General features: G+C 39.0%; 1 protein-coding gene and 1 long non-coding RNA gene across 2 annotated transcripts; one reads left to right on the top strand and one right to left on the bottom strand.

Annotated features, from left to right (window-relative positions):
• Window positions 1–148: 148 nt before the first annotated feature.
• LOC134143354 (uncharacterized) lies at window positions 149–13,117 on the top strand. The gene is made up of 3 exons (XR_009959087.1): window positions 149–436; window positions 5,649–5,812; window positions 12,047–13,117. It is a non-coding gene; the product is annotated as an uncharacterized LOC134143354 (long non-coding RNA).
• On the bottom strand, window positions 11,279–26,301 carry LOC134143353 (riboflavin-binding protein). The gene is made up of 6 exons (XM_062581366.1): window positions 26,206–26,301; window positions 24,464–24,620; window positions 23,587–23,686; window positions 22,284–22,412; window positions 16,569–16,680; window positions 11,279–11,600 (listed from the first exon to the last, which is right to left on the bottom strand). Exons 2-6 carry the CDS (start codon window positions 24,600–24,602, stop codon window positions 11,364–11,366), a joined length of 717 nt encoding a protein of 238 aa, XP_062437350.1. The 5' UTR covers window positions 24,603–24,620; window positions 26,206–26,301; the 3' UTR covers window positions 11,279–11,363.
• Between the last annotated feature and the right edge of the window lie 1,256 nt (window positions 26,302–27,557).

Genomic DNA, 27,557 nt, shown 5'->3' with positions numbered 1-27,557 from the left:
CGGGCAGCGCTCGCGCATGCGCGCCTCGCGCCAGCGGCTCCGCGCTTGGCCCTTACGCGCCGCGGGCGAGGGCGGGAGGCGCGTGCGCCGCTCCGGCGGCGCGTGCGCAGCGGGCGGGAGGGGGCGGGAGGGGGCGGGAGGGGGCGCTCCCCCCGCTGAGGGCGGCTGGCGTCCGGCAGCGGCGGGTCCTGTCAGACGGGGGCCGCGGAGCTGGCTCGTTTCCTCTGCACCCTGCCTGCTCAGCGGCCAAAGAAGGTGCCTCTGCCTCGGTACCTTTGCCTGGCTCTCTTATCTATGTGCCTGCTCGGTCGCCTGGCCTTGCTGAGGCCGCTGGCCCGCACTGCCTGCTCTGTAAGGCGGTGCCTTCTTATAGGTGATTGAGCTGGTCTCCTGCTAGGTTCATCAAGTAACCCTAGTCCTAGTGCTGAGAGAACAGGTGAGTAGCAGGTGTGGATTCACTCTATCTGTTGCCTTCACAATCTCTGTTCCTCAGATTTTGCTCCCTGAACTGGGCTCCTAGCCTTTTTATTTTGACACGAGGGAGAAACAGAAGTGCTGGGGGCAAAACCAGAGCTATCGTCTGGGTGAGCTTCAGAGACTGGGGACAACCAGTTGTCCACACCTCAGCAATGTGGCATCAGGGTTTGCACTGACTGCGGGGAAAGCCAGCATGCAGACTGTCTTTCCCTGTAGCATCATGCTACAAGTGAGGCCTCTTCATTCCAACATTGATGTTTCACCACAGAGCCATGTAGTGCCACGTGAGGCATAAGAGCCAGCACTGATCCTGAGGTAGTGCATATTTCTTAGTACCTAAGTTCATTGAGTTTCTGCATGCCTGAGTACCGACTAAGGAAAGAGCATCCCATACTGAGTTACACACACGCATTTTCCAGGTCTGGCAAAGCTAGCACTGGTTCTGATTTTTCTGATTTTTTTTCCACACTATTCCAGCAATGTGACAGACAGGCAAAGCAAAAAATAGCCTCTTGGAATGCTTCCGTATCTATTTGCTGTGAGACTGGGAAAGAAAAACATGTCTGCTTATAGTTACAATGGTCTTGGTCCTCCAGGCTTTTCTCATGATTCTGCATTTCATTGTAATAACTTATAAAAGTGCTTCCAGAAGGAATCTGAGTCATAATACTCTGTGGGGATAACTGGTTTCCTCATTCATCAGCATTTCATTCTTGACAGCAGAATGGTAAAATTACCTTTCAAGCTGATCTTAAAAAAATACCCATAGAAAGTACAGCTCTAGATAGATAAATAAGGTTTCTGCAAGCACACACAGTTGGATTCATGCTGCTATAACTCAGTATAAATTTTAAGCCAGGCTAATAAATGCTTTGAGATTTTTTTCATTGATGAATCCATAAAAGAAACCAGACCTCTGTTGCACTGACATTTTATTCATCGGAAGTGGCCTGTGAGTAAAAGGCTTAGAATTCTCCCAAATGCCAATGGCTCAGTCAGAGGCTGATGTCAGCGGTTAGACACTTGGCTAGTATTAGGATTTCACACCATAGTGCCAAATTTATAGACACAGAATGGCGTTGCTGAGACTGCCGAAATTGCCCCGAAGGCCTGTCATGTACTGTATTACTGGGGTTGAATTGTTCTGTCTCCGGAAGAGGGCACTGCTTTAGCATTTTTCCTTTAAAACCAGGCACAGCTGGGCAAGATGGAGCTGGTGATCCCGTATGCTGTTGTGCAGCTGCGGATTTTCAAACATGTCTGAAACTGTATTTGGCACTGTAAAATTGCACTGTGTGATGAGGAACAGTTAGAAACAAGAATGACAAGTCATCGCAGTGAAAGAATTAAAGAGTCTTCTATTTTAATTTGATAAGTTCCTTCCATGACATTTGCCAAAAAGCCAGCTGAATGTTGGCTGATGTGTAGGTCAGGTGACAAAGAAGGCATGCCCTGTGCTTCTCTGTTTGTCCCACTGGCCATGCCTGCACAAAAGTTCTGCTGTCATAATACTCGGTGAGAATAATTTGACAAACAAGCTATTCAGGCTTTCTCTTGAAGAACCCCTGCACTGTGCCAGAGCCCCAGGAAGCATTGCAGTCCTTCCTGTGTTATCCCTCAGAGCCCTGTGGCTGAGATTTCCCTGGCTGAAGGCTTCTCCGTAAAACCTTTTCAGCTGCATGGAAAACATTTTTCTGAGCTGAATAAGACATCCGTGCTCCCTCTCTCAAATCCTGCAGATGGTGCAATCTCTACAGAATGGTACTTCATAAATGTGCAAAAGAAATGGGTAGCTAAAAGGTGTTTTGCTGTGTGTGGATGTTAAGCTTCTCCTCTGTCATCATAGAAAGATTTCTGTTAAATAAGATCCCCCCCCCAAAGACAGAATGTTTTTAGTCTCAAAGAACCTAAAAGAAAAATAATCAATTTGAAAGTGCAGTTTTGCTTTTCTGTCTTCAGTCAGACCTCTCCATACACAGCGACTGCAGCGCTCCATGGCTTGCACTGAGAAGAGAGTTATGACTTGTGGAAGCATGTCCATTACACCTGTAGCTTTGGGGATCCATCTGACTTCATATTCAAGCAGGACCCCCAGGTGATCCTGGAGATACTGGCTACTGAAGTTCTGTCTTGCAGAAGAGACACAAAATGGAGGCACTGGCTATTTGTAGATATGACAAACCCAAAGGGATGTTTTGTGATAGGGAGTTACTTTCCATCACAGTCAATTGAATTGTTACAGGTCAAATTCCTCTACAGTTCCAATAACTAGGTAATCTTTGCTTTCCATTCCAGCTGTAGTGTATCTCTGCGCCTTGTCTTCTGTGCTAAGTCAGCTCTTACAATCTTTCAGTAATACAGTCAGTTGCAATCTTTCTTTTCAGTTGCAGTCTTTCAGTTGATTTGTTCTTACCCACTGCAGTTACTACTCATAATTTTTAATGCACTTGGTTGATGCTGAGACCATCGCCGAAAATGAAAAGAGCTTTTTGTTTTGGTGTCTAGGTGACAAAGCCATCATAGGATAAAACCATTTTTCTCCATTTCCCAAAGTTTTGTAACAGTTTGAACTCAGATGTCTGCTGGGGAGGCCAAGATTGCAGAAGTATGGTACCACCAAGAGTTTACAAGGACTAGAAATAATTCTAGTGTACACAGTCACATCTGTTACATTTCTAAGACACCTTCTCTCTGTTAAGGCTTAAACTTGTCCAAATATCCTATTTACTCTGGATGTCATTGCACCTACAAGACAACGATGCAGGTCAGTGGTCTCTGCCGATGCACAGCTTGGCAAGTGGTGGGGTGATGGTATGTGCTTCATGATGGTTTGTTGCCCCTGCAGGGATAAGATGTGAGAGGCTGCTGGGGTTCTGCACATCCATGCAACACAGAAGAGAAGAGGCTTCCTGGTTACTTTCAAGGTTTTTCTCAAAGAGAAAGTGGCGGATAATCCATTATCGCCCCAATGGGACTGGTTATCATGTTGTTTATTCTCAGTGAAAAGCCTTTAGCAAGCCACAGGCTCTGATTCTAATTAGATGTCTTTATAAACCTGTTGTCCATTTACATATTTATGTGAAATGTAATCTTTAATGGGTGAAGAAGCTTTCCTTCAAGGTCTGAATGTTTCCCATCTCAGAGGGAAAAGGCATTGTACTTTGCAGTCAACATATTGTCCAGACTTTAGCCAAGCATGAGAATACTCTTTGTGGGCAAGTGTGGGCCAGGCACAGGAGTTATTCCTTCATTCCTGCTTCAGTTAATGAATCCTGATGTTTATGTGATTTTGTGTAGTATGGAAGATCTGAAATGGAATTAGTCGAAAGGTGGAGAGCAAGAGGCACCCCAAAAGCTAGTCTTTCTGCATAGGCAGCCCCAGCATATAGGTGTTGGTGTGAAAATTTGGAAGTTTTCCCACCATCAGCAAAGTGGTGATATCTCTATTTGTCAACTGAACTGTTAGCTGGGAAATGTTAAAGTTCATTGAATTGCCATGTTATAAGATTGTTCTCCCCTTCCCTTCATGTTTATAAGCTGTTTAGTAACTAAGTACATTTATTATCCTCACTTTATTGTGGTTTCAGGTAAGGGTGGTTTTAATGTAACTGCTGGTTAACAGAGTTGTCAGTCCAAACATGCTTACCAATCCTTGAAATGGGTATGGAGACACTCTCCCAAGTATCCAGCTACCCAAAACATTGTCTCAAATGTACCAAACAGACTGTGCTAGAGTCCAGCTGAGTGGTGTGATGCCCTCCAATGACCTGTCATATCCAGGGCACCCATTTGACAGGCAGCAAAAGCAGAGAGCCTTTCCAAGCTGTAAGAGCCTCTGGAGAGAATGGGACACTCCCAGTGAATAATACGCAGATAATGGCTTGTGGTTTCAAGACTGCTGGCAATATTTCAGTGTTGTGTGCTGCAGGGTTTACCTTGAACTAGTGCTGAGCTTGCCAGGTAGAAAAGTCATTTTTGTATGTTGCAGAATAATCAAAACATAAAAAACTCTTTTAGTCTTAAGATATGCCCCACCAATGAAAAGATTCTGTCATCTGACCTACTTATGTGGAGAGGTTCATGTTCAGAGTATGCTTACCTAGCAAGAAGTTTGGAGAAATTCCAGTGAAATGCAAATGTTGTGCAACATGTGCGGCTGCAGCTCTCCACTGGTTAGAAGATTCTGGTGTTTAAGCCATAGGTCTGGAGTAATTCCAGGCAACTTGATTTAAAGTAAACATCCTGGATGCTGTGTGTCAGATACTAGCACAATATTGTTTTAGTCTTTCTCATTTCTCCTATGGGAATAATCATTCCATGAAGAAGGAAAGTGATCTAATGAGAGAATTAACTCAAGAGCTTGAACAGTGAATTAATCACAGCTGTCTGAGAGGGGAACCAAGGCAAACTCCACAGAGGGCTCTCTGCATTTCTAAGGAAAGAGGCCAAAAGAATACTAAGAATTTTATAGCAGTTAGTGATTGAAACAGAGACAGGAGAGTTATGCTTTTAGTAGCTGAAGGAAGCAAAACTGTAGTGGAGAGTTTCCCTTCTGCTGTGAAATGTTTCTCTTCTGTATGTTGACTTGCTGTAAGAGGTATCTCTGCAACTTTTTCTTGGAGATGTTGAAAGATGATAGATTGTTGGAAACTGATCCTCATTGTGCCCTAACACATATCTGAAGCAGGTGATTGATTTCATGACTTGACCTGTTTTTCACTATTGTCTAGTCCTGCAGCTTCATACTGAATTAGACCTGTTCACTGAGGTGACCTTATTAAAGATGCAAGATTTCTTTTGCCAACAGGAAGAATGAGTTGTGCTTGAGAATTACCAGTCTTCAGGCACATGGGGCTTTCAGTCCTGGCATTAGTAAAGTTTGGCTAGCTTTCAAATTGTAATCCAAATACTAATGCTTTTTGGACTCTTTACTTAACTGTTCTTATCTAAATCACTGAGTTCCCTTGGATAATAAAGTATAGCAAACACAACAGACCCCTGAGCTGTTTAGAGCATGTGACAATTTTTAAACAGATTCCAAATTGTGCAAAACTTTTGAACAGAAAAAAGGGAGGGAGAACCTCATAAAATATGCATGAATTCAGCTAATTTTATTCCTTTTATTTTATGTAATCATTAGATATGTATCAAGGGCATGTTCTTTCTCCTAGGAAGCATTGCACTTCCATTGACAAAGCTTGTGAGCTGGCTTCATCGAGAAGATGGATAGAGTTAAACTCTGCCTGATACCCACCACATTCCGGAGCCTGCGCTGCAGCGGGGGGTCATTCCAGAAGCAATGCCTCCATGGAATGTGAGACACGACATGACCTCTGTGAGTAACCCTTAGTAGGATGTCTGCAGGTCCTGAGAGTGCTTGCAACGTGGGTCAGGCCATCCAGGGCTCTGTATACGCTGAAGCCTCAAAGACTGAAACCTCCACAGTGTAATGTTTCAACCATAAGAACACAGGTTACTAATTACAAATCCCAGCTCCTTTGCTGATGTGTAGTTCCATTGCCATGTGTTTTCCAGGTTGCATTTTTCTCTTCATTTACCTTTCCTAGGTGCAAGTATTTTTCAGATCCCTTTGCAGAATTTCATCTTTGGGGGTTTGGACTAGTTCTCCTGTTAGAAAGATCATTTGTATTCTAGTCCTGTCATCCAGAATGCTTGCAAAATGTCTTCTTTGTTGTCTGAGCAAACAGAAGTGTTGACTAGAATCAGAACAGACCCTCTGTAATTCCTATTAAAAGATCGATCTGAGTTTAATAACAGTTTACTCATAGTAGTATTTCAGTATATTTTTAACCAGCTGTGCACCCATGTTATGGTGATTTTATTTGCACTTTAGTGCTCTTGGTTCACTTACCAGTGTGTCACATCAACTGTTATCAAAACCCTTAAAAAATTCATATCTCATCTACAGTTTCCCACTTTTCAGCAGAACAGTCGTCTGTCAGCAAGGGAAATTAGCCTGCTCTGACATTATTTATCTTAAATAAAGTAACAATGATTATTTTTATCTTTTCAGTATCTTTCAAAGGGCTTGGAATGTGATTGTTTAGTAAGTTGTTCTACTGTTTTTTGGGATGCTGAGGTTTTTGCAATATTTTTTTCATATAAAATCATTTTTAGATAATAACTTTTATCCAGTGCTCGCCTTAAAATGCACAACTTTATTTGCAGAGTGAAATGAGGTTCTGAAACAGAATTTGTCCATGCTTGTCATAGTTCTGCAATACTTATGGTGATGTGATAAGTCTTTTACTGACACTCTCCCACTCACTCAGTTTGCTTCTCACTACTTATCTTGCTCTCAGGTGTTTTTTTGAAGTTTAATTAATATTTATAAAATACTCTGAGTGAAACCTGTTCATGAAAAATGCAGTAGAAGTTGAAAATGTCATTATTGATGAATACTGTTTTTTAAAAAGAAAACTATGTTGTAGTCAATATCAGTGAAGAATTACAAAGTATAACTGACAATACTAGAGGAAATCATGGCTGGTGCGACTAAACTGAAGGTGAAAACAATTGAATAATCTGATCAAGAAAGCCCTACCATGGCAGAAGATGTAGAGGGCAAGTTTTGTTAATAATGCTTAGTATTGAAATATATGCAGAATGAAATATTTGTATCACAGAAGGATGAAGACGTCCTTTTCAGTCTGCAAGTAATTAAAAATGAGGTTGATTATCATATGTAACAATATTTTTTAAAGTAGCAGGCTCAGATAACCTAGACTGAAGAGCTGTAATTCAACTTGGAGATCTCATTTGTAATAAATCCTGGCATTTCAGTGACCTTCCAGAAGACTGATAGTATTGGGCCAGTATTTAAGGGAAAAAAATAAACAGAGCAAGCAGGATGACCCAGCTAGCTGTATTATGGTTAACGTGACACCTGTTCAGAAAAACATAGTACAAAAGCTGATACTAGGTGAAGTGGTAAATGAGTCAATAATTGGCAACAATTTTACTTTTATCAGCATTGTCTTGTTGAGAAATCTGAATTAATTTCTGATAAAGGTTGTAAGTCTGATTCTTACAGGTTAGTGTAAATATTACAGCATGTTTCACAAAGCATTTAACCTACCATTGTGGCATTTTAATTAAGATCTTAGTTGAATCCAGTATTACTAAGTATGCATGCCAAATGGATAAAAAATTGGTTATTTACAGAATTGAAGAGATAGTAGGCAATGGGAAATCATCATTCAGTAGCAGCAATTCTTCCAGGATTGTATGGGGTTTAGCATTAGCCTGCTGTTATTTAACATTTAAAAGAGCAAACTAATAGCATAGTCAACTCCCAGTACTTTATACCTGAGAAAATATTTTGGACTTCAATTATCAGGGCTACATATACAGAGACATTTTAGTTGGCTGGGCCAGTGTGGGTGCAGAAGCAGGACACGTGCTTTTGTGCTGTCATGCATAACAGGCACTTACCAAATCAGGTCAGCCTTAGCTGAGGATGTCTGCAATCATCGGTAACTTTGATCTTTTTTTTTCCCTGGTTCACCTTCACTGCATGCTTTTGTAGTCTGATTTTTAGTGATTTGTGTTGTTTTTGTTTTTGCTTTATCTAAGTTATCCCAGCCAGTTTGTAAATGTTAAAGCACCACTAGTAACATTTTTGAATAACACAAAGATTATCTAGGAGGTAAATTACTGTAAGTACAAAGCAGCTAGACAGAGCAAACAGTGACTTGGGAAAGCGGCCCCATACGAATGAAGATTTTTAATACAGCCAAGTACAAATCAATAAAGTTAAGAGCTAAGATCACAGTTCACAATTCTGTGACCAGGCGGCTGTATCCTGGAACAAGATAATGTCAAGAAAGATTTAGGAATCCTAACACATTGACACCGAAGGCATGCAAACAGACAGAATGATGCTGTTACAGAAATGGGCAATCCAGTCTGGGAGGGGTGTGTGGAGGTGAAGGAATGTGGTCCTCTCTGTATGTCACCTCTAAAGCTAGCATGGAGCATAATTTTGATGTGTACAGTTTAACTGGAAAAGGCACAGAGAAGAACCATAAATATGACTTGAAGGGAGATGAAATGTCTTATAATAACGGAATGTCTTATATTAACAGACATAAACAAAATAGATGTAGCTGTTGTTATTCAAAATGAAAACTGAGAAGTAAATTGGTTATATGTATATGCTACTGAGCAGGAAAACAGCACTGAATACTAAAGAACTCTTTAGTACAAAAGGATTTAGCAAAGCAGTGGTTGAAAGCTGAAGCAAAACAAATGTTAAATTAGGGATACTCTTTAACACTGAGGAGATGTCAAGAACGTTGGCCAATTCTCCATTGTTTGAAGTTTTAAATCAAGACTGAACCTTTTTCTGGGAGATAACTTGTATTTGAATAAAACATATCTGGATCAATCCAGGAATAATCAAAAGATATGGAACAGCTTCTATGCTAGGAACAACTCTGTGTGTCTTGACTTTTTGGCTTAGAAAAGTGATGAGTTAGAGGAGATACGATACAAAATTATGAGTGGCCTGACAGTAAGGAGTAGGGACCAAAAATTCACTCTGTTTCAGTAGACAAACTAGAGACAATAAATTAAGCCATTAATCTCAATACAAGGAGATGGATCTTCATTCAGTGGGTAGTATTCCTGTGGAAGTCACTGCTACAGGACGTTGTGGATTTTAAAGTTTTACATGAATTAGAGGGAGACTGGACAAGAACAAAACGCAAAATCCATCAGGGTTATTAATTAAATGCCTCACCAGGGGCCTGAGAAATCAGAGTATCATTCATGCTTGAACTCTTCTCTCTATTGCCTATTCACCTGACCACTCTTGCTCATGCTGACTGCTGGAGGCAAGACCCTTGTTCTGATAGATACTTGACATTTCCTTGTGTTAGAGGAGGCTCTAGGCAAAATGATAGGGTTTGTGTTGTACAGTGGGTTGGACTAGGAGATCTAAAGGTCCCTTACATTCTATCAACCAAGATAGGATAGGTATTATTTATTTTCCAAGTGGGATCACAGAAGAGTTAAATGATTTGCCGTATACATCAGGAATGTATATTTATCTATGACTAGTAAAAGTTGTAAAAGTCATGAACAGGAGTTAAATGTCTTGGCAGCTTAGCTGCTGTAGGATCCAGTGCTATTCAAGAACATGTATTACCTGTCTCATGGGTGATCCTGAAACTAGAGGTGAAAGAACATTTGTTGAGAACAGTTTCAGTGGTGATTTACCTAGAGCAAAGGGAATAATGGGGTGGGAAGAAAGAGAGCAGAGACACAGACAGAGACAATTGTGCTAAATATAACTTAGAACATGAAGGAAATCTTTGGCAGTGGGGGTATGAACAAAGCTGGTATTACGGTGGTGGAAGAGGAAGATTAATTCTTGAATTTTGAGCAGAGCAAGCAGAGAAATTTCTGCTCTAATTCAAGTGCTCCTTCAATCAAGAAGGACAGGAAAGAACAGAGTTTAGTGAAATAAGGGAAGAAGGACTAACAGGGCTAATGAAAAGCCAAGTTCTGGTTCTTTCTTTTAAAACAGTAGAACTGAAAAATTGAGTAAGCATGACATGCAGATGTGACAAAATATCATTCTAAAAACAGTTCAGTGCTGGTGGGAGTTATTCCAATGTTAAAGATACTAAAGAAACTAGTGGTAAGCAGAGCATGACCTAATGGGTCTAGCATTACTATCGCAGCTATGTGAAACCTCAGAAATAAAATAAACATCCCAGTGAAGAGAGTGTGCTGGATTTTTAACATTCTCCTAGTTTAACAGGATGTGCATAGTCATTGTGTTAATTGTTGGCCAATCATTCGTTAAATCGTTGTGAGGTGCCTATCTCCATAGCAGGCACTGAGGTGCTGATTTTCATCATTTAATAATCTAGTCTCCCCAAATTAAATCATTCCCATAGTTGCCCAGGTGATGTCACTGTGAAAGGCTGTACGGAGTGGCCTGTTTGCTTTCCAGTGATGTCAGAGGGATTATGCAAGTGCAAGTGAAAGCTGGATTTCTTTCATCTTTACCTGAGGAGTCCCTCTGGGACTGGTGCAGATTTTGGGTTTACTTTGACAGTAACAGTGATGCTGGGAAACAGAATTTACTGACAGGAGAAACCTGATTGCAGTCCTCCCTAGGGAACATTTCCATTTGTCAGAGATCATTCTGTTTGGAATCATTCAGTTGGACTAATAACACTCAAAATTAAACTTCAAATTTGTATTGTAGGAGAGTTTTATACTGATACTGTTTAAGGTAGAATCCCAGCACAAAAATCTATGCATACCATGTAATGGCAATACATGGATCCAGGGATTTATCTAATATATAAGCAATACATGGATCCAGGGATTTATCTAACAATCCCCATTTTGCAAACGTGTTTTTGAGATACAAAATAAATAATTTTTCAATTGTCAGTAACTAGTCCCTGGTGACTTCTTTCTGCCTGCAGCATTTCTTCTTTATCTAAGCAGAATCTGGCACACAGGAACTTGTGACAGAAAAGCAGTGTGTCTGAGCAAATGATTTTGATTGAATATTTGGTGCATTATAGGCATAGCTTTCTGGAGATCTGTAATTCTCACTGTTCCACCCTAAGTCAGTGGGAGCTGCCTGTGCCTCCCATCTTTGAAAGCCAAACCCTAAATGTTACCTACATGCTTCTAGTTGTTCATATCAAGTCACAACAGTACACCTGTGCTAACCTGTTAGGGAGTTTTATGATGCAGATGCAAAAAAATCATAGATTAATATAACCAAGCATTTATTTATTATGTCCTCAGAAATAAGGGATAAGGCAGGCTGGCATGATGCCCTGAGCCCAGCCTCCACAATGATTTCACTCCTCCTGAGACACATCCACCAACATTCATCTTGTCTCTTCCCCTTCCTCTTCCTTTAGTTTCTCAAACTTCAGGAGTTTCTTCTGGCAGGCACGCTCCTCACTGCTGCTTACACTGGAGCTTTCCTCTGAGCTTTCGGAGAGGAGATACTTGATTGCTATCATGTCCTTCTTGTTCATTTGCAAGCAGAGGCAGGAGGATTCGCTCACCTTAAATGACTCCCCCCACATACTGTTGCACATGTTGGTCCCATTTACATACATCTGGGTGTCAAATAAAAATTGCAGCAATTACATTTAAAAAGAATTGAGTACAAATTAATTTATATTAGATTGGTTAACATTTATCATTTTTTAAAATCGGTACTAAATTATTCTAAAAAATGCAACCTGTAGTCATCCAAACACTCTCCTGCTATGTGTCATGTCTCATCACTTCTCAGAGATCTTAAAATATTACCACTGGCAGAAGATATTTGCCTAGTGTGAGGGCAAGTCATTAAACAAAGTACAAAGTGATGAATGGCCGAGCCCTTTGTTTCCACCCAGGGTCTGACAGCCTAGCCAGCTTTCTGGGTCTGACAAACTGACGCTGTGTGTGAGACATACAACTTGTAGTATGTCAGGACACTCTGACATGTCTTGGGATCTGAGTACTGCTGAAAGTGCCAGACTAACTGTTTTGAAAATGGTAATCTTTTTATCTACAGGCTAAAGGCAGCCCAGTGGATTCATCACTCACTGGGATCTCACTGTGCCTGCTGCAGTGTACGTCATGGAAGGCCAGGGGCAGGACCTCACAGATGAAGAGGAGGGACAGAGCTCAGAAACTGTTTGAAGAAAAGAAGTCAGACAACCATGGTCCCCCAGCCTGCCTTGAAAGTACTGTGTCTGGTGGTGCACAGAGCTTTCTGCTCAGGAAAATATAAACTGCAGCTTCCTGTACTCTACGCAAGTCAATCTGTCCTATTCTTGATACTACCTCATTTTGTAAGGCCTGTCTGTCATAGCAGCAATACAACCATGCAGCAAAGAAATATCTTACTTGCCAAACTTACATCATGGCAATCTCCTGTCCTCCCAGCTTGAGTATGCCTAAAGAGTCTTAGCTTAGGAGTTATCATGTCCAGCTGCAGGGTAGCCTGGATATGCACTTTATCTTGCTTGCTCTTCCCCCATATGTTTGTGGTTGAAGTTCAATCTTTTCTATTCCAGTAAAGGAGACTTTAGATACTCCCAGAAGCAAAGGCAAATATGAAGTTGGGGGTGATGGCTGGAATAGAAACCTTGTGAATTAAGGAGAGGGAGTGTTGTTAATGAGTGAAATGGACCAGGCAGCAGGTCTATTGGTCTCCATTACTGTGTCACTGATTCGCTTTGCCACCTTGACCATGTCACCAGCACTTCTCTGAAGAAAGCTGTGTTTGATCTGTGATAGCACAAGTAGTCTTTGTGCATCACATTGATTCTTTAATCCTACAGCATTTCTCTTAGTGCTGTCATTTCTGGATATTGTGCTGGGTTACCACTGTCACCAACATATGTAAAGATCTGACTCTGTGTTGTCATCACATAACCTTGGAGAACTTGCGCTTTATGGTTGGGAGATTTCTGCAGGAAAGGTGCTCCGAGTGCGAAAAATTAATGTTTGCAAATGTAAGTCTACTATGGCGAAGTGGGTCTGATCATTGGTAATCCTGCAGCTTCTTCTGCTCCACCCTTTTTCCACCATAAGCTCTTCTTACACAATGTGTCTTTGTCTCCCTGCAGGCAAGGCAGTGCTGACCTGGACTGTGCAGGCAAGCAGATGAGATTGTAATCATCTCTTGTGACTTAGAAATCTGTCCTTTATGAATAATACAGAGTCCATTCCAAATAGCCTGAAAGGCTCTGTAGGCTGTAAAATAACTTTTCAGTTTTACACTGGTCCTAGCAGGGGCGCACTCTATGGAAACTGCACATGCTGGAGGAGGAGTGTGGAGGCCTGCTAGTGCACTGAGAGCAGCAGCAGAGTCAGGGAGGGAAAGGTTGGAGCATCTATTTTTCTCCTTGTGTTCTCACCGCAGTCAGATCTTAGTTGCATCTTCCCTGCTATTCTTGTGCTTTTAAGCAGCAAGAGCCATTATCCATCAGCTTCTGTACAGGTCCTGGATTTCTACTTACTTCTTGCTAATCTGTTCAGAAACTATTAAGAACTGTCCTGGATTTTCTTAAGTCCTTATGTAAGAGACTATTTGTATGTCCTCCAGGCTCTATAAAATATTCATGCTCTTCTACCTGTTAAATTAGTCATTTTATTTTGACCTTCCTACTAACTCTGCTCAAACTCAGAGTGTAACCAGAATGCTGCAGCAAACAAACACTGCCCACAGCTCATTTAATAAACCTGTCCCTAAATTACTGCAAAGGCTTCTTATTCCTCAACTTCTTGGACAGTGTGCTAATCAGTGCACTAACGTCACTTGGAGAGTGCTCTGCTGGGAAAATGATAATGTGTGCCTCGTAAAATTTAAGACAGACCAAATTAGCCTAAAACTGACTATGATCCATTGTACATTCTTAGTATTTAACATTTGTTCCAAATACTCCTTAAAACCACTTGCATGTCAAATGTAGAGCTGCTGATTGCTCTTCCATATGAACCAAGGGCACCTAAAGAAATAAAGTATCTGTCTACAATGCTCTGACATTGGAGAAACTTCCGTGCCTTTTAGGTAATAGTAACTTTGCTTCTATGAGTTCAGTCCAACCAAATGAGCCCAGGGTTTGTGTTATCATTTCCTTTTTATATGGTAAGTGTAGGGTTTTTCTGATTGTTACCAAAAATGCTGAAATGCTTATAATGGCCATGGAGGCCCAATTCCTTTTATTTCTCATTTTAATTAGTTTTACTATGATGCACATTTTCTCTTCTTCACTAGATCTCTCTGGTGATTTTACTTGCACTTGTTTTTCTATATAGCTATTTGTATTAATTTCTTTAGTTTGATCACTTTTCTTGTTCTCTAATGACAAGTCTGTATGTCTGCAAACATACTTAACTAGTACATACAATGGGTTAAGACTAGGTTATGAGGAGTAAAGAATTATAGGATAGCTGTAAAAAACAGTCAACTGCCACTGACTGTCAGTGTGGCAGAGAAAAAGGAAACAACAGTGCTGCACATATTAGCAGTAATTCTGATTAGAAGGGGGGTTTATCTGAGTAGAATAAGGACCCTAAGACTTCTGATGCATCTAATCTGAAACCTTCAGGCAAAAAAAATACAAATTATTCCAGTTATCTACCCAATAACCTTACATTTCGTGAGTCAATCTGAGGCTGAATTGTTGAAAGGCCTTTTTTTTTTAAAAAAAAATCTCTTACTGTGTTATTTCCAGCCTTTTTCTCCAGTGATCTGCAGACCATGTCTGAACAGCCAATAATTCAAGCAACTTTCTCAGTTACTGGAGTTTTAGAGCTGTCCTTGACTGAAATTTTAGAATTCATAATATTTATTCATCACTTACTTAAAAGACATCCAACATTAAAAAAAAAAAAAAAACACAGAAACTAGCCTGGATATATTGTTTTTAGGCTAACGTTATCGGTGAGTTGCTCCACTCGAACATGTGTTAACTAAATATGTTAGGATGTGTTAAAGATGTCCTGTGGGTTTTGTCAGCAAATAAGTGACTATTACTTGAAACTGGTGTAGAGTAGCAGGGAACCTGCTCTGAAGAAACATCATCTTTACTCCTACTTATCATACAAGCTTATTTTTGGTGAAAAACATGGGCAGTTTAGGGTGTGGTTCTGTGTTTAGTTTAGGAATGGCTGCATCTGGCTCCAAGTGATAAGACTTCTGGATTTGCTGCATGTTTTTCCCTGTAGGTAGTATATTTTCTTTAATAAATAAGTAGAAATGAATTCAGAGTTGAAACCTGTCTCTGGGCCAGGGACAGCTTGAACAGGGCCTGGAGATCATTTATGGAGATTATCATTTGACTTTGATTTCAGCTGGAGCTACTAATAATTAGCACATCTTGGAAACTCAGCTGTTATTTTCCACAGCAACTTGTTTTTTGGCCACTGTCTTAAGCCTGATTAGTATCACTTTTGTAAGGCAGACACAAATTCTGCACTAACTTGACTGTTACTTCCACTTATATCAGTTTCTGAAGTGACCTCTTTAAGTATGAGAACTTGAACCACATTCAAACCAACGAATCTCAGATCTCTGCAAGCCCTATCACCAGTCCTTAACCACTACAGATTAGTCCTGTTCAGTTCTTTGTTTTGAACAGTTTGCATGTGCTCAGTGAAGCTCAACTCCTAATAATACTCAAATAATTTAGCAGTCTTGAATTGTATAAACTTGCCATGATCCTAAACTTAAGTATGTCACCAGAAAAACTCCTGACTCTTAAAAGGTCTGTGGATCAGGTTCCAGGCAATTTTGTTTCTAGAAATCTTGTCAGTCCTCATTTTATACACTTTCATGAACAAAATTAGTTATCCCAACCACTAAACTTTCTCAGAATGATGGGCAGTGCTCTCAGAAAGCTTGTCAGTGCTGCTCTTTAATCACCAGAATAGGCTAGATAGAACAAAGTTAGCTCTATCTAGCCCATGGCAGACACAATGGAGAACATGCTACAGAGATGTCATAGGTATATGGAGAATAAAAAGGAGACAGAAGAACGTAAGGGATTTGAGAGGGATTTGGAGGATAGAAGACCTGAGTATAATAATGTAGAACAGAGAAGAGAGCAAGGAATGCCTAATAGATAAGAAAACCTTAAAAATTCTGTAGTGATTTGGAAATATACATCCCAGTTTCAAAAGCGAGAGGTATGTAAAGCCCTGTGTAAGGAACTTTGTAAAATGTAACTTAAGATCTCTTTTTGTTGTATGACCAAAGTTCATTTACCTTTTGCTATCTAAATCCCACTGTGTTTAAAATAACTACTGCTGTTTGAACTTTGTCATTGGATGTCTACTTTTGTTTCCCAAATAGTATGAATGGTGATAAATAAATATGTGATAGAAGTATGTATATATATTTAGAGAGAGAGAGAGATCTACATAAATACAAATGTTCTAAAATTTATATTTTTAAAAAATCTGATGTAGGGATAGCTTGAAATAGCTGAAGTAAAAATAATCTACCTATTGCATTTTGCATCCACATACTAAAGCAAAAAACTTGTATTTTTTAAAGCCATGTTTGACTGACCAGGTTTTCTTACCTCACTGTATGGGATGCATTTATTCTTACAGTGGTTTATTCCGCTTTCATCCCATTCCCAGTCTGTCAGCCAGTTATAGACACATATGGAATCATCTTTGCAGGCTTCGTACCTTCATGGAGATTATTGTGGAAGAAAAAGTTATTCTCTCACTGTTTTTCAGTGGGTTATAGAGATTCAACTGAAAATGTTTATGTGGGCTATGCCAGTAACGTGGAATGATCACGTAGCACAGTTGAGCAATCTTCAAGAGATGTGCACATTATATTAGCTTTAAATGTAAGTAAACTCCGAACTGGCCAGGAAGACCTAAATATCAATGAGAACTAAACAGTTCATTCACTGCATTCTATACTTACAGATTTATATAAAGGACTTATGTTCTGAGGAGCAACACTCACTGATACAATGTTTTCTTCTTGGTTACCCTTGCTGATGTTACTCAGTTGAAAAAATATTTCTTGTATGGGAGGGAACTTCATGAATGCTGATGGTCAGCGCTGTGTCATGGGGAAGGCACTCTTAAGAGCGAACTGTACTGTGAGGGCGATGGTGGGAGTACTTGTATTTATGAATTAAGATGGGAAGGGAAGAATGATAATTCTTGGATGGGGGATTGCTATGAAGAATATTTTTTGAAATAGGGAAAGCCTATAAGCAGAAAATCATATAAACTAGTAGGATGTCACCTCTAGAATCATACTTTCAAAAAAGTTAACCTGGAAGTGAAGGAGGAAATTTAAGGGTCATGTAGCATATAGAGTTCAAACTGTTTACATTTTGAGTGGTTCTTAAGTGATAATATAAAGAAAAGCCTGGAAATAGGCTAGAATCAGTAAAGTGTGCAACTGGCTGGTCTATGTAATGAGACACCACATGGTTTACATCATTTCCTTCCTTCCGCTTCTCTATATGTTCTGCTTTGTGGCTCTTACCTTCCTTAAGAATCTCTACCTGCAAATCAGTTAACATCTTTAATATAGTCTCAATGGCTTCAGGTAGATCATTCGCACCAGTAAATAAGAATGCCAAAAACCATGAGCCACAGCCTTCAAAAAGTAAGACTATCTCAATATGATATTTAAAATTAATCCATTTGGATATCATTTCTCTGTGTCTTTTTTAATCTTCAGGGTCATGTTTCCAACACTGCTTTGAAATCATGAGGGATGCAGAACTTATGTTTTTAAGTGAAAGATGAGCTTAGCATGTATTTGCATAACTGCAGGAACTAGACATTGCAGTACATCTGCACATGTAAAAAGGCAAGAACATGCACATCTGAAGAACATTCGCATGTTCTGAGCTTTTGTGCTACAGACCATCTTTACTGAATAGTACCTGGAGTATTAAGCCACAGCCTATACCAGGTGTTGGTTCTAGGTGTTGGTTATTACAAGCACAAGGACTAATTAATTACAAGTGCTTAGACCAGTACATGCACAATTGAAACTGACCTTGAGTACTTTTTATTGCAGTGGTGACTAAAGTGATTTTAAACATATTTGTAGTACAGTACACACAGAAGCTATCCAATAGGATTCAAATGTTCCTGCCTTTTGTTTCCCCATTGAAATCAGTTTTCAAAAGTCAAGATTTATGCTGAAGGACTGACTAGATGAAAAGCTCTATTGTGACTCAGTGACTTATTAAACACCTGCGTTGCAAAAGTTCAGCTTTTCAAAGCAGCTCTTTGACGCAGTGACCAGAACACTAGAAAGCAAAATCCTGCATATTGTAGTGGTCACAAGCTATTGCTATCTTTCCAAAACACTCCACATTTTTTCTGTCTCTCTGCCTTGGTGCAGGGTAAGGACAGAGTGAGTAGTGGGAGAAAGGGCAATGCCAGATGAAGAATAGTCCGGGTCTGGACTAAACAGGTTTAGGGCAGAAGACGGAGGTATTCTTATAGGTGTTCATCCATAAATCTGCTGCCAGAGCTAGGGGCTGCAAATTGGTAAATTAATATAATGTGACGCTAGTAAGCGAGTCCTGCCAGTTTGTGCCATGACTGAATTTCGGAATAGGGACTATAAGAATAATTGGTTTGTTGATTGTTAGCTGCTGTGTACAGCCTGACTGAAAAATAAATATAGAGATAACTCCCTAGTGAGAGCTCTTTCTCGAATACTATTCTACCTGCTTGAAGGCACACCATAGTTAGGAGCATGAACACAAAGTTTTTGTTAATCACCATCTGTGAACTCTGCACATACCAACATCAGATTTAACAATTGTCCTGGATTCTTCAAGCCATGTAGGCATGTCCTTTACTTTAAGCATGCACTTAAATTCATTGCTTTCCAGCAAAGTAGTTCAGTTTATACTGTCAGCTGCCTAATAGTAGCACTTCAATTGAAAGCAGTTATGCCATTTCCATGGGCTTATTTTCTTATTTATTTATTTAATTTGGCTATGTATTTTTCAGTTTGATGGTGTCTCTGACCAGGGTTGCTCTGTGGCCTTTCAGTGAACACTGCTGGTGCCTGGGTGGGGATGGGGTAGAGGAAGGAATGAGCAGCCTGGGGTTGGGAGAGGCAGAACGGCTTCGTTTGAAGTCAGTGTCACCTTCAGTTATACATTATACATTTCAAACTTATGAATATGTATTGCAGAGTTTTACTGAGCTGAAGCATCTATGCTAGGTATCCTAGGGAATCTGAAATAGATGTTTGTTAAAGTTTTTTTTTATTTTTAATCACTATTGCCCGTTGAATTGTCACATGAAACGTTCTTAATTATGATTGTTGCCTGACTCTGTCCTTTGCTATATAAGCAGGCAGCAAGGCATAATTCTATTTTTATGGGTTTTTCTTTAGTCTTTTAGGAACTAATTATTAAGCTAAATTTATGAGAAATAACTTCTGAAAGTCTGATTCCTGCTGTTCAGAAACCCATAGTTGGTTTCTACAAACATTAATTAAAACCTATGAGAAACATAAATATTTGAAAGATCCTTCCCTATCACAGTAGCTACCCATGCACACCTGGTAGGATATTTTTATTTTAATTTTTATTAAAAAATTTTATCTTTATTTTTTTCATTTTTGGGGGTCTTTCCCCTTTTAAATGACTCAGGGGCATTTTACAGGTGGATCAGAAAGCATCTTGCCCATAACGCTTTTTGAAAAGCAATAGTTTTTGGACTAGTGGAAGCAAGGAATCCTAAGACAATAGGAAGAAAGGGAAGGCCCTAAGCTAGTCAGATGGATTTCTTTTAAATGAAGTCACTGCTCATTCAGAATCCTCTGCACATTTCTGGCCACAAAGACATACAGTACGCAGCAGGCACATTCACGGCATGTAGAGAAAGTAGGTCACATCACTAGCAGTGCTACAGCACACTAAAAGGACTCCAGTGAATAGGACGTGAAAAAAAATGTTACTTTAAATTGCCAGAAAGAGTGGGAAATCTGTCCAAGCTCTTTTGTAGCCTCTAGCCTTAAAAAGGGTGAGGAAAAGGGATTGACATTGGCATTAGGCAGGCATACAGACTAGCGTGCACGGTAATGGGTCATCTTTACGTTTTTGATTCAGGCAAGGCATCTGTGACGCCAACAGGGGCAATAGATCATTGTTCGGTATTTGTTTAGAGTAGAGTCTACTGTCTGCCAGGAGACTCTCAGTCCTGGCAAAAGGGACTGTTTTTCCTGTATATCAGCTCTCAATCTGCTATAGCACATATACTTCCCAATAACAAAAGTTACAAAATGCTATTTACTGGAGGTTATGGTAATAATCAGGGGCAACTGAGGGTTTTGGGATGTGATATTGACCTACAATATACATTTTGGAAATATGAGATTTCTCATATATACTAAAGCTGGTTTAAATCAATCCATCACTGTGAAAAGACTTTTCAGTGGATGCAATCTAAATTTTCAGATTTCTTTCATTTTATGCTTTTATTGGATATAGCAGCTTGATGACCTTGATGACCTTGATGTGACGACTGTTGCATATTCTGCTTATATTATTTTGAGATACATTTATTTTAGATACTGGTATTCTATCAGTTTGGCTGTTACACCTAATCTAAAGCCACTGGCAACTCCAATGCCCAAATATTCAAATCATTTCAAATTTCATTATATTTGGTTCTGAGGTTTGAGGTTCTGAGTATTGAGTCAAATTCAGGATCTCAGTTCTTGTCTTCAAGGCAGTCAATAATATGGATTCAGTTTAAAAGATTACCAAAAGTTTAGGAAAGAGGACTGCAAATGACAAATCTGTTCCAGAAACACATGGAATTTCCTAACAGAAATAAAATTCATTGCTAGAGGATATTCTAGGCAAGCTAATAAATGTATCAGCCCTTATCACTATCTTCCATTCCAAATGCAGGCTGTGTTTGTTGTTTCCTTCTCTGGCACAAAGCAATGCAGACAAATTTAAAGATAAATCGTACCAAAATACTGCATTGCACACATTACTTTCCCCTTGGAGAGAAGATGAAAGTGAAAATGGATCCATGTGACAAATAATAGTAAAGTTGCATAAGCACTAGGGAAAGCACTGTACAGAGCAGCACAAATCATGTATCACCATGTGTGCAGTAAATGCTGTGCTTCCAAGGAAAGCTCTTTTGTAAGATTTTTAAAAGTATTAAAACAAATTTTCATGCTTTTTAAAGCAGCCTGAGGAATTTGGACATTCACGGTTAATTATTTTCAAGTAAAGCTAGCAGTTTTGATCCTATGGTGTGAAACAGCCTGTGCTGTTGTACTACGTTTCACAGCAATTTACCCCTATAGAAAAGTTACTGTGGTTACTAGGCACAAACCCAAAATACAACATTAATGTGATGCTGGGTTTTATATATGCAGGGATGACACTATTTAAGATCTAACATCTCATAATAGTCTTAGATCACTAAAAAAATCTAAGCACCCCACTTGGATATAATGCTTTTCTCCAAGACTAAGGCCAGATAGGTGCTGGGCTGTCCAACTCTGTCTTCCACTGAAAAATAAATGTGAGTCTCTGACCCTGTGTTTTGGGAAATAAAATGAAATGCTGTTATGCTTCCTCATTATTATTACTATTTTTAGTATTAGTTGGCTGAAAGTTTCTCTGAGAGTCAAGCTTTTAGGCTTAGTTTTAACAGAGAGGGATGCTGGAAACAAAGAGAAAAGGCCAAGAGTAAAAAATGAACCTAATTTGTAATATATATGAATTTAAAACCATAGAGAAAGTGGCTGCTTTCATGATTTCAGTGCATTTCATACACAGAGGAATAAAATAAATATATCATGAACAAGTACTCAGATTTAAAATCCTAACTGCGTAATCTGTATTTTGTAGCTCGCAGACATAGATTTTTTGAAGGGTGGGCAGGCTCCCACTGCTGTTAGTTCCCATCAGTGTGGTGTGAGCTCCTCCATCACATCAGGCAGTTCTGATGCCCCTGCATAGCTTCCTCACTGATGGCAGGGCTGTGCTGTCTTTGAGCCCCTAAACTATGACAGAGACAGGCTCCATCCTGATTAATCCTGTGACATTATTATTTTGGGGGTAGTAGTTTAACAGAGGAAAAAGTAGAGGCAGCAAAAAAAAAAACCCAGTGAGCAAGGAAAACAGGTGAAAAGCAATAAAGGTGATGCAACATTACAGAACCTACTTACCACTTGCTTGGGAGCTCTGGGCTTTCACGACCTGAGTAATAAAGGTGTATTAAAGCTAAATTGAAATACTTTGATAAAAAGCTGAACCTACCAGTCATCACAGAAGCTTTGACACACCGGAACAGATTGGATAGCAGCAGTGTAGTTGGGATGGATCCAGTGAGCAGCGTGTGGAGAACACCGGTAAAAGCACTCAATTTTCTTTGTGAAATCTTCACAGCTGCGGCAGGTGAGAAAAGCCACAAATAAACCTGTTTCTTAGCATCAAGGTTATAGCCTCCATTTTCTAGGCCTGCTTTGAGGTGGATGCAACATTACAGATCAGGAGAAAAAACTTAGAAAAGCATCCTTTTACCCTGTTTGTGTCTAGGTTCCAAACTCATTACTTTGGCATTGTGCACAGGCTCTGACTGTGCAATTACCACAGCCAACTGAAGAGTGCACAAATGTTTCCATGCATATTTCAGCCCTATTTGTGTAAGCTTTCCATAAACTTTTGAGGCCTTGAGTTTTCCTGGCAGAATGACTCAAGGCAATAATAAAATGTAGCTTAAAACTATAGTACAAAACTTCTTCTATGTTGTAGTCTCATGGTTTCTGTAATCTTTAGTTTTTCCCACAGCCCAGATGAAGTTACTTAAAAACACATACTGTTGCTGCTCTTCTGGGAGTGGCAGATCATAGCTGTTACTTTTGCACATCTGTTTTTGCTTAATTGTTTTGTACTTTCCTTCTTTTCTTTCTATAACTTACCATGTTTCACAGCTCTAACATCTAACAGGATACTAAAAATCTTAATTATGAAGACATTCTTCATGGTTACAAAACCCATGGGACTACAAGCATTTTTCTTATAAATATTCAGAAGTTTCATTTCTGGTCTCTTCTGTGCATTTTGTTTGCAAGGCTTAGTCATCTAGCTGATCTGCTTTACAAGAAAGGGGAAAAGCCTTGCCTATATTAACTAGGGGTCACGCTTTCTGGTACATGATGGTTGCTTTGCACAGCTACAGAGGTGCAGTGTGGTTGTTACCTGCTGAGTTTATGACTACTTTGCATTGCCAGATTTCAGTGGAACAGACAGGTCTGGTTCTAAAATGAAAGAAAACTTTAAAATGTGTAGCCATTTCTTGATAAAATGGCATAAATCAGTCTGCACAAAGTGTGTATGTTTAAGGATTCGTGGACTTTTGTGAGAGGAGAAAAAGAAGAGCAGGACTTTGGTCTGGTGAAAACATAAACATGATGGGAACTAGGGTGGGTGGCATCCATCACCTCTAGGGCAATTTAGTGACTTTCCATCAGCAGCTCCAGGGGGAGTTAACACTAGCTGCCTAGCTCCTACAGCAAAGCTCTAACAAAGCAGGACATAGACAACATCAAAGCTGACTTACGATTTACTGAGCTGCCCACATCTGTTCCAGTAGCTCTTGTTTATTTTAATTACTGGAGAATGAGCCAATTGCTCTGTGAAGTTTGCATAGCAACAGGAAGCTGTTAGGAATGAAACAAAGATCTTGCAATAAGGATTTTCTTTAACACTATATTTAGAAGACTAAATATTTAAGATTAATCTTTTTTGGCCAATAAGAAGATAAAATCTCTTGGTACTAACTGGAACTACTTAAGCTCTTACATTTTTGGCATTGGAAGTGGCAGTAAATGCTAAATGAGATGAACAGCCATCAATATTTCTTTGTAAAGATGTACAGCTCACTCCCTTTCCCCAGAGCAGTTCGGCAGTGTTTAGGCAAATGTTATATACTGGGGGATATTAATTTTGAAAGCTATCAAACATTACAAGAATTAAATGTAATAAATATACCTACTGTACTTTGCTTATTATGAAATTTTGATTTTAACCTTTTCCAATTGGTGCTGTTTTTAATAAGGCGATGTATTTAATAAGGACAATGTTTAATTCATTAATACAATCAAGAGAGAAATATATATATTTGAAATATGTTTATACTTAATCAAAATAGGCCAGATTCATTTTGTGGTAAACTTATTTAAGTAGATGGAGTAAAGGAAAGAAAAACTTGCATCAGAATTTAAAAAAGATAATAAATAAAGCCAAAGGGAGTTTTACAGTTGACTTCATAAGAAGCAGAATTTGACTCTTGACTTGAATGCAGCAAAATGCCAATGAGGGAAGCTTTCAAATGCAACTTCTACTGCATCTTAAATATTTTCAAGAAATCAAAGGAACTGCCAGACAGTTAATGAATACAATGCTGTATTTTGAGACAAAGATTAAGCCACTCTTACATTCAGAATACAGAGTGCATTCCTGCATGTTTGGCTCAAGACTTGGCTTCAGTTTGTGAGTTTCTCCTTCCAGACAGCTGTGCTTTTTGCAGGTAGATGATGTTATGACAGCAAAGAGGGCGACAGCAAACCTCAACATTGTTGATCAGTACTTTTCCTGTATGGTGAGAAGACTTTATTTATATCCGTTATTTATAGTAAAAGTCATAAGCTTAAAGGAAGGGCTGCTTTAAAAAGCACATATACACACAAATAAAATACCCTCAGCAAAGATGTGTGTGTAAATATTAACACCCATATGTCCCTCTTCTCATTGCTTATGTCTGAATAAACATATTTCTGCTATGTATTTTTGAGGTTTGGCAGCTAGTGGTAAAAGCATTAGTTCAGGCTTTTTATGAAAAGGTGTTATAATTATCAGTATTATTTTCCATTCTTTATGAATTCTACTCTTTCTCATGTGCTATTTTTACTACCTCTGCCCCCTGAACAGAGATTTTCTGTGACCTGTCTATGAAGTTCTTCAGAACTAGTATCAGTGAGTGAACACTCTTGCTTCCACAGTGTATACATTTCTTTTTCATGGTGTTCCACTTAGGCATAAATATGACAGCAAAGCCTTAAAGTAATAGATTAAGAATGTGTAGTAAAATTGAGTTAACTCTTTAAAAAAATGATTTCAAAATTTCAGATTTTGTACACTGACTTGAATTTATCTTTGAATCCTTTCAAGAGACTGCTTCACGGGATTTGAAAGAAAGACTGATTAGTTCTAAAAGCTGCAGAGTTCTTTTGCACGCTGGGCAACCATACATTTAATACAGCTACAAGTGAGCTAATGGACTGTAAAATAGTAGTCAGCACCTGAGCTGGATAAATTAAGTAGATAACTTGCCTTCTGTGAGACTTTGCTAATTTATACTTCAGAATCTGGTCTGTTATTTTCTGCCTGTTTTGTAGAGCTCAGTCAAAAGGGCAAGATAAGAATGTTTTATCTGGGAAACCAAAATTTCTCTAAATGCAGACTACATATGAGTGAGCTATATAGGTAAATCTAGAACCTGTTACATAAATCAAAGCATAATTCTTTAGACATGTTATCAACTTAACACTTCATTCTTTAGTTAAATATCCCTGTTACCTTTTTGCTAGAATTTTGCCTGAATAAGGACTGTATTTCCTGTACATACCTAGACTTTTCAGATATGAAGAAAACGACATGTTGCAGAAGAAGAAAACTATACATTTTCTCACTAATTTCTCACCTCTCTTGCTGTTCTTCTAGGTGATACTTCTCCCTGGAACAGGGACACAGTAAATTGCTTTTCTCATTTTCCCCTTTATATACACACCATCTGGTAGCAGTGCTCCAGCAGTTGTTTGCCCTGGAAGAGTTCCTTGGCCTTTTGGAATGCTAACATAGATTTAGCTCAAAAGCAGATGCGATGACCAGCACATAATGCCCTTTTATAGATTGCAAATGTGGACAAGGTAAACAGGAAAGTACAAACGTAGGTTAGGGAAAAAAAAAAAGCCAGCCCTCTTCTACCAAATGTAACTGCCCTCCCAAACTTATCAATGATTCCTATTATTAGTAATTCTTGGTTTCATTTTTACAAAAGAGTCGTCAGGCTCTCAGCAGAGATTAGGACTGAATTAGAGACATTAAAAACAACCCACATCATATTTCAGCCGAACTAGCTTAATTTTTACTATAGATATGACAGCTTCCCTTGTGTTACCTGCTAAATTTATCGCAGCTCCTAGAAGAGAATTCCTGTCTCCTGATTCGCAGGTCTCATCTCTTAGATCAAAAGATCCCTTTTAAATGTGCTGCTGTTTGCTTTGGCTGATGTTCCTCCCTCATATGTGACTTCCAACAGATGTCACAAACACTAAAAAAAAACTTGCTTATATCATTGATTCCTGCTTGGATTTTATTGTGAAATTTCATTTCAATTTCATTTCATACTTTCTGCAGAGGATTCCACATCTCAACATGAACAATCATATAAAGTAGACATGGTGATTAAAAATAGCTGCACTTACTCTCATAGATCAGTTCTCACTGACATTCTCTAATGAGTGACACCAGAGATTATCTTCAAATTGTGTAGCTGCATAAGGAACAAAACATCTGCTGTTTCTGTGTTTAAAATGCAACAGTGGTTTGCCTGATACTACTATGAAGTCAGTATTTAGAAAACTTTTTTTCTTGAAAAAAACCTACTGGCATAATAGAAAGGTATGAATCTCACTGAGCAAACTCATCAAGTTTGATAATAAAACAATCTCTATTAATTATAAGCACTGATTCCTATTCTAGCTCTAGTACATGCCTCAAGGCAAAAGTGCTGCTAACCTAAAAAAAGCAACTGATCAGTTGGAACTATGGGCTTTTCTAATTTATCAGAATGGATTTATTTAAGACAAGTTTAAGGGAGCATAAGGTAATCATAGGAGAAACTGAAGTAAATGTAATACCTGATTACCCAGGCCTTCACCTTATTTGCCTTGATCTGGTGTTGGCTGAAATTAATAGAGCTGCTTGCTGATTTATAATGCAAAGGACCAGTGCATACTCCTTTGTATGTACACCTGTGTACTCATACAAAATAAGGACCATTGTGTAATATAAGCACTCACTTTCAATATTGGGGTAAGTGAATGAGCTAGCCAGCATGGTGAAAAGAGCAGAAATAGTATGTTCTGTGCCTTACTGCTTGGTTTGCACAAAATACGTACACATTTGCAAAGGTATAAGTATGTCAAAAGGTATCTGGTCATGCCTCTGTTTACAGAATTGACATACGAATTATATTAAGCTATAGGAAACTGATCTTTTTAAGGCTTTGAATATGAGCCAAATGGGACCACTTGCCTGGAAATTAGACAGAGTTTCTAGCAGCAGGAAGGAAAATTGTCATATGTTTGTGATTTCTCAGACTTGGCTTCAGTTAGAAATATATGTAAGCAGGCTCAGCCTAGGAGCTGTTAGAGATTTTAGCTATACATCATCCTCACTGGAGAAAAGAACTTTATTTTTTCTTAAATTATTCTCCAGGTAATTATTTTGCATAATGTCCCATATTGA

This window comes from Rhea pennata, chromosome 8 (assembly GCF_028389875.1).
Source record: "Rhea pennata isolate bPtePen1 chromosome 8, bPtePen1.pri, whole genome shotgun sequence".
NCBI lineage: Eukaryota > Metazoa > Chordata > Aves > Rheiformes > Rheidae > Rhea > Rhea pennata.
This window is presented reverse-complemented; position numbering and strand designations above follow the sequence as displayed.

Bases quoted from the DNA above. Each gene is read 5' to 3' on its own strand.
- LOC134143353 (XM_062581366.1), bottom strand. From the start codon at position 24,602: ATGTTGAGGTTTGCTGTCGCCCTCTTTGCTGTCATAACATCATCTACC. The intron at 22,413-23,586 runs GTAAGTCAGCTT...CACCTGCCGCAG, and splicing joins TGTGGGCAGCTCAGTAAATC to CTGTGAAGATTTCACAAAGA. The intron at 16,681-22,283 runs GTAGGTTCAGCT...ATCTCCATGAAG, and splicing joins CAAAGCTTCTGTGATGACTG to GTACGAAGCCTGCAAAGATG.